Source organism: Zingiber officinale, chromosome 1A (assembly GCF_018446385.1).
Source record: "Zingiber officinale cultivar Zhangliang chromosome 1A, Zo_v1.1, whole genome shotgun sequence".
In the NCBI taxonomy this organism is placed as follows: domain Eukaryota; kingdom Viridiplantae; phylum Streptophyta; class Magnoliopsida; order Zingiberales; family Zingiberaceae; genus Zingiber; species Zingiber officinale.
The window spans coordinates 139075050-139082324 of record NC_055987.1 but is presented as its reverse complement, the minus strand read 5'-3'; the positions used below and the strand labels follow the sequence as shown (position 1 = coordinate 139082324).

Sequence of the window (7275 nt, the reverse complement as noted above, 5' to 3'; positions counted from 1 at the left end):
AGACTATGAAATGCCAATATGAATCAAGACATTTATTTCGCTGATATGGTGATAAAGATGGCCCCCTAAAAAGTGGGTCAAAACAGTGAAGACTGGTTGACATGGAAGTCAGAGAGTCGGACGGACCTAAAGACTGCAGACCAGGCAGTGTTGGCCGAGCGGGATCGCAGTGCCAGTCGAATGCGAAGGGCCAACCAGACTGTCCGATCAGTCGTCCTCTGTAACTTGTAGATGAGGTTGAGAGTCAAATACTAAGTTACCCGACCCACCGTCTTTACCGATTGGTCTGGGCCGATCGGACATAGTGCACCTCTCCGACAACATGAAAGTCGAGGGAGGAACATGTCAGTAGCTGCATTCTATACGGCCGAGTTGGCGATATACCGATCAAGTGGTCATCAATCAGCCTATAGCGGAACTTAGATACCTGTCATACCGTATCCTTTTGGAAATTTGTGCTGAAAAGGACAGAGAATATCCCACCGGAAAATCGTCCTTTAAAAGCTTCTAGCCTGTCAACTCACAATAATTTGCAGGCTCATTTGAGGAAAGGTGTCAGAGGCACTTTATGGTATGTCCTTAGAAAAGTTTTGGGAAACATGTTAATGCTTTGAGATGCGTGCACAACGCAACAGCGATACTATAAAAGGGGTCTATATCTACAAGCAGAGGTATGTGATGCTTCTTATTTATATACGTCATTCGCTACAGTTTACTACTTCCCTCTTTGAGACCGAGCACTGATTTGAGCGTTGGAGAGTCAACGCTGAGGACCCCTTCCCTAATCCGACACTAACACTCCTTGTGTTGCAAGACAACACAGAGTCTTCGTCGAGTCGACAGCAGAGTCACGTCCCAGCTCACTACCTTCACCGATTTCAGACAGGATCAACCGCAATATGATAACTCACAATGACCAATTTCTTTAATCGGATGTGAGAGACATAAATAAGAAACATGATAAATTAATTTGATTAACTTTCTCATTTAAACAACGCATGCATATAATGGAAATAGTAAGTAGAGAATCACGGTGGAGACATATCCAAAGTAGAATGATGCGGAAACATATGGTAACTATATCAGATTAGATATTGAACATTCAATATCTGATGAACTCAACAAGTATATTAATGGCATGATCGAATTTATTACTGCAAGTGAAGATGTTTAAGTTAACCTTCCTCAGTGGATAAAACGAAGATAACCTATTACTCAAAAGCGCAGAGCAAACGAACTTGGATAGTCAATTATCCAAATGTTCGAACGCCCATACGCAAAACTTAAACTTCTCAAATTACACAAACACAAGATTTAATCTTTCCAATTACTTAAGCTCGATAACGTAAGGGAATCTGAAAGAATGAGACTGAAAGCACAATATTCCAGAACCAATCAAACCTGCTATGCCTAACGCACCGAGCGGAACCAAAGTAGGCCGTCAACGAAGTGGAGGAGAGGTTTATATTGAAAGATTTATAGTATAAATTATATGTTATAAATCTTCCATTATAAATGCCCTAATCTACTAAAGGAGTTTGACTGTGGACACACCAAAGAGTGATCGAAATAGTCAGAGCACCTGATCCAATTAGATCGACCTACTTGATCGATCCAATATTGGTTAGCAAGATGGATGCATCCCTTCCTCCAACCTGATGCCCTCCAGGAACTCACTCTATCGTGTCTGGCACGAAATTCACGGCGATGGCAGAGAGGACTTTCCCCCAACACACTGGGTGCAGATAGGAGCTGCAGGTTGCTCTCCGATGCCCCTCCATGTGACATATCATTGAGGTTACCTACCCGAGGTGGCCCTGCAGCCATGTCTGTCCCTTGGCCACTGCATGCAATCAAACAGCGCGAGAGTTCTGCATCCTCGTCGTTTGCATATGGTGGGGTGCACGGCCAGCCCACCTCGTAGATTTATTAATGACTCTCTCCTCCTGTTGTCTCTGTCACTTTGACAAAGTAAAAAAAAGGCAGCACCGCAGGAGGGGAGGCCCTCGATTGAACATTCCAACTGCTTCTCTCACAAGCCTCCACTCTCAATTTTGTCGGCGCCACTTCGCGTCAATTTTCAACTTCCCCAGTGAAAAATAGCTGTTCAATCCATACAAGCAAGCAAGAGACGAAATTCCCATCCCACGAATACCTCTCTCCTCTCCTCTCCTGCTCTAAGAAGGAAGCAGCTACTGCCTTCTCGTTTACTTCTTCTGATTATGGAGAAGGGGATCTGGGTCTTTGCGATTCTCGTTTTCTGCAGCTTAGCCTCGGAAATTGACGGCGTGGGTGTGGAGCAGAATCGGCAAGTGCTCCGATTTCGAGGTGACTTCTTGAGCTTAGATGCGATTATGCCTTCTCTTCTCTGGATCTTTTCAAATTTTTATAGCTTCATGAGGTTTCATGGAAAATCTCTGCTTTTTGACTAATGGTGTTCATGAGACTAACTGCTTGTTATTTTCTAACAGCTTTAACTGAACTTATAATTATATAGATAGTATTTGTTCATAAGCATGCCTAAGAGACACAGAAACACGCAGGAAGTGCGAGTGAGGCGTTAGAGGACGACCCTGTTGGAAGATTGAAGGTGTTTGTCTACGAATTGCCTAGCAAGTACAACGTGGACAGGGTGAAGAAGGACCCTAGATGCCTGACTCACATGTTTGCTGCAGAGATTTTCATGCACCGGTTCTTGTTATCGAGTCCTGTTCGAACACTTGTTCCCGAGGAAGCAGATTGGTTTTATGTCCCAGTTTACCCAACCTGTGACTTGACTAAGCAAGGCCTTCCTCTGCCCTTCCAATCTCCAAGAATGATGAGGAGCGCGGTGCAGCTAGTTGCCTCAGAATGGCCTTACTGGAACAGAACAGAAGGAGCAGATCACTTCTTCGTTGTCCCACATGATTTTGGGGCATGCTTCCATTACCAGGTAATTAGTTGAGAGTACAGTTTGTACTAAAGCAGCACTGTCTGATCACTTTTGCCACGGCAGGGAGAAATTGCGATCAAGCGTGGAATACTCCCTTTGCTTCGACGTGCCACGTTGGTTCAAACTTTTGGACAGAAGAACCATGTCTGCTTGAAGGAAGGATCAATTGTCATTCCTCCATATGCCTCCGCTAAGAGAATGCATGCGCATTTGCTTCCTCCGGACATTCCCCGCTCCATCTTCATTTACTTTCGCGGCCTGCTTCACGACAGTGTGAATGATCCCGAGGGGTGTTACTACGCGAGGTATATAGCTCGTTTTGAGCTTGGCTTTGATCGTGCGATAACGATATATCTTCACTCGATTTACATTCTACAGGGGCGTTCGAACATCGTTATGGTTGAACTTCAAGAACAATCCCATCTTTGACATCTCGACCGAGCATCCATCGACTTACTACGAAGACATGCAACGCGCAGTCTTTTGCCTGTGCCCCTTGGGTTGGGCACCCTGGAGTCCGAGATTGGTGGAGGCAGTGGTGTTTGGCTGCATTCCCGTGATCATAGCCGACGGCATTGAGCTGCCTTTCGCTGACACAATTCCGTGGACGGATATTGCGGTATTTGTAGCCGAGAAGGATATCGTAAAGTTGGATACGATACTGACTTCAATGCCATCAGAGGATATACTGAGGAAACAGAGATTGCTGGCGAATCCTTTGATTAAGCTGTCTCTGTCTTTCTCACAGCCTTCGCTACCAGGAGATGCTTTCCATCAGGTGCTGAATGGTCTTGCCCGGAAACTTCCGCATGGAAGCAGTGTGTACTTAAAGCCTGGGGAAAAGGTTTTGGACTGGAGTGCAGGTCCAGTGGAGGACACTTATCCTTGGAACCAGTAGCATTAGCTTACATGGCCATCTGTGCCTTGTAGTGGCAGCACAATAGATATATATATATATACACATGATTTCATTTTTACACATGGCTGTAGACTAGAGACCTTTTAATGGACATTGTAGTAAAAGCAGAGGCATGAGTGATGTTGAAACCACTACTATGCATACAACAAACCTTCCCAACTTCCCTAACTAAAAAGAGAGAAACCAGGCGCAATCCAAATTTACATGCAACCTTAATTATGATCTATTTATTTATAGATATGAACAGCTCCACCAGTGTCGATCAGTTTCATAGGCCTCTTGCAAGCGTCTCCTGGAACTCCTTCTCCTGGTAATGAAGCAAGGCCATGCGGCTCTGGACGCGCAGTTGCTCGTAGAATTTCCTGATGAATTCCTCCGCCTCGTCGTCCACCTTCGCGCTCCGGCCGAGGTACTCGTCGTCGGACGAGTAGTTAGAGATGCGGACCGCGAAGGCCGCCGGCGACGCCAGCGGGGAGAAGAGGACCGATTTGGCAGCCGCTGGGAAAATCACGGTGGCCCGCCGCGGCGAGGAGTTCCAGAAGTACTCCTCGGGCTCCGCCGCCGCCACGGAGCCATGCAAGCAGGGAAGCAAGTAGCCACTGCGGCGCTTGCCGGCCTTGGAGCGGCGGCGGCGGCCGCAAACAATGGGGTAGTTGGGGGTGTTGCTGCAGGAGAACTCGTACTCGCGCGGCCCAAACAGAGGCCTCTCCGGCCGCGTTCCGAACACGAAGTCACCGAGGGCTTTGCCGAGGAGCTTGATCTCCGATAGCAGCTGCCGCTGCTTCCAGGCGAAGCTTTTCCTCATCACAAAGAAGGCGACCTGTACCTGGTTCCACGCTGCTTTGGCAGGGGAATACCGACCGGCTTGGAGCTCCATGGCTGACTTCAAGCAATGGACATGGAAGACTAAAGCAGCAACTAGCTTATTTATATAGATTCATAAACCGCGTCTGTCTCAGCTAGTAAAGTGCATCGAAATTGGACCGAGATGTTGTCTCATGGCTTAAGAAACTGCAGCTGATTTGGATACTCAATAAAATAGGGATTTCGCTGCCTTTCATCCAGCGCACTGTTGCATGGCTGGGAAACGAGTGAGAAGCTTCAAGTTGGACCATTGTGGTTGACAACATCAGTAATACTGTTTAAAAATTATGATCTGATTATAAAAGTAGATTCGAGGGGGGCGGCAAGGAGATACTGATACCTCTCTCAGATTTGACAGATGAAGTAAATTGCAAGAGGATGTCGAAGAAGTGCCTACGCATTTTCCTGTTCTTTTTCCGTCTCCTTGAGAAGCATGGAGGCAGGGAATCTGTACTTGGGACGCAGAGATTCTTCTTCTCCGCGTCATGGACATTTGATGACGTTGAAAAATAAAAGTGTAGATTTTTTTTTTAAAAAAAATAATATTTATTTATGATAATAACTTATTAAAAACCAGAGACAAAATAAATAAATAATAATAATAATAATAATAAAACACTCTTATATCACATAACTACTTTCAAATATATTATTCAATATTATTATCTTTCATTCATGTGCATTAAATTTTAAATTAATTTATTACACTACTTTCAAATATATTATTTGATACTGTTGTACTCCTTAAGCCTTTGGTCCCTTGGGCAGCAGATGACTACTTACTTATTGATATTCAGTCGGTGCCATATTTTCGATCGGTGCCTCCTCTTTTCTAGCCGCATGAGCTTCTTTCACATTGATATACTTGTTAGCTTTCTTGAGCATATGATCGAAGTCCCTGGGCGATTCATGATGAGTGACCGGAAAAATCTCCCTCGACGAGCCCCTGGGTGAAGGAATTCATGATAGCCTCAGACGAGACCGAGGGAATGTTCATAGTCACTTGATTGAAGCGTTGAATGTACGTTCGGAGTGTTTCCTTGGGTCAGGGGTGAAGAGGCTGACGCTTGTCTTCTGGTAACGTCGGCTGCTGGTAAAGTGGTGCTGGAACATGGCTCAGAAATCCTTGAAGCTTCGTATCGAGCCGTCCTGCAGCCTTCTGAACCAGCACTGCTCTGATCTGGAGAGAGTCGTGAGGAAGACTCTGCACTTCACTCCGTCTGTGTACTGGTGCAGTGTAGCTTCATTGTCAAACTGATTCAGATGATCATTGGGGGCGGTTGACCCGTTGTACGTCCCAATTGCCAACGGTGCAGAGGGTCTTGTAAGATCTCCTCTAAGAACTGCCTGTTGATCCGTTCGGGAGACGTGTTGATCCATTCGGGAGACGTGTTGCTCCGGGGCACTTTGCCTTTCCGTGCATCCCAAACGGGAGCATCGTCTGAAGACAATCCCCGCTCTTGATGTGCTTGGGCTATCTCTGAGGGGATTTAGCACAAGGCGCGATGGAAGGGGATCGGCGCGGGCGGTGCTTCTCCCTTGTGTCGGTCAGCCTTTTGTATAGCCCCCATACGAAGAGTTCGCTCGGTCTTCTTGCCCCGCTCGCCTTTCGGCCGCCGATGTTGCAGGCTACGGCGCCAGTTGATCGACTAGCGCTTGTTGTTGTTGTTGCTCGATCATTTTTGCCGCTCATGCTTGCACGAGCATCTCCAACTCCTCCTGAGTGAGCGTCACGGTGGTTAGTCGTCTAGTGTCTTCTATCTTATCGGCTCGGATTCAGGTGAAATTTCCACAGACGGCGCCAAATAACAACGGTAGAGGTCAAGGTCAAGACGATCAATGGGGGGTCGATATCGGCTAGTCGAGCGAATCATACTCCGACCGAAGATTAAAAGACCAACCCACCATCTTCGACAAGTAATCAAGCCGATGCTCAAGGAACGACGCGCAGAAGCTAAGCCGAGCGGCTCCTCTGCTCGATCGAGCAGCATACCCAATATCAGCTGAACATGCGGACAGTGGACTTCTAGCTGAGCGACTATCCCGCTCGGCCAGGCGACAGACCACATTCGGATAGTGGACTTTCGCCCGAGCAACCATCCCGCTCGGCCCTGCAACAGACAACACAGACAGTGGACTTCCGGCCGAGCGTCTATCCCGCTCGGCCCGACAATAGACAACACAAGCAGTGGACTTCCAGTCGAGCGCCTATTCCGCTCGGCTCGACAACAGACATCATGTGGATAGCCGAATTTCGGCTTGTTGGTGCAATATCCCTTAGGTCAATGTTGACTGAGTTGACCAAGCTTGAGTCTTGGTCATAGTTTCGATGTTTGACAATACATGTAGACACATGGACAATGCAGGTGCAGTTGCTCATGTGGGGAGATTCTGATCAGGGACTGATCAGTGTGATTGAAGAAGAGTCAAGTAGGTCAAGGATGACCGGATACTTGACTGAGAAGTCCTAACTAGGATGTTAGGAAGAAGGAAAATCCTGGTGAGTGAAGCCAGATGAAAGACCTAGTTAGTGAAGCTTGGCAGTGAGGAAATCCTAGTG

The 7275-nt window shown here is 46.9% G+C and overlaps 1 protein-coding gene across 1 annotated transcript; it reads left to right on the top strand.

Moving 5' to 3' along the window:
• Window positions 1-1999: 1999 nt before the first annotated feature.
• Window positions 2000-3958, top strand: LOC122035352 (probable beta-1,4-xylosyltransferase IRX10). Its single transcript, XM_042594761.1, has 4 exons — window positions 2000-2328; window positions 2544-2932; window positions 2996-3237; window positions 3311-3958. Exons 1-4 carry the CDS (start codon window positions 2223-2225, stop codon window positions 3828-3830), a joined length of 1257 nt encoding a protein of 418 aa, XP_042450695.1. The 5' UTR covers window positions 2000-2222; the 3' UTR covers window positions 3831-3958.
• The last annotated feature ends 3317 nt before the right edge of the window (window positions 3959-7275 follow it).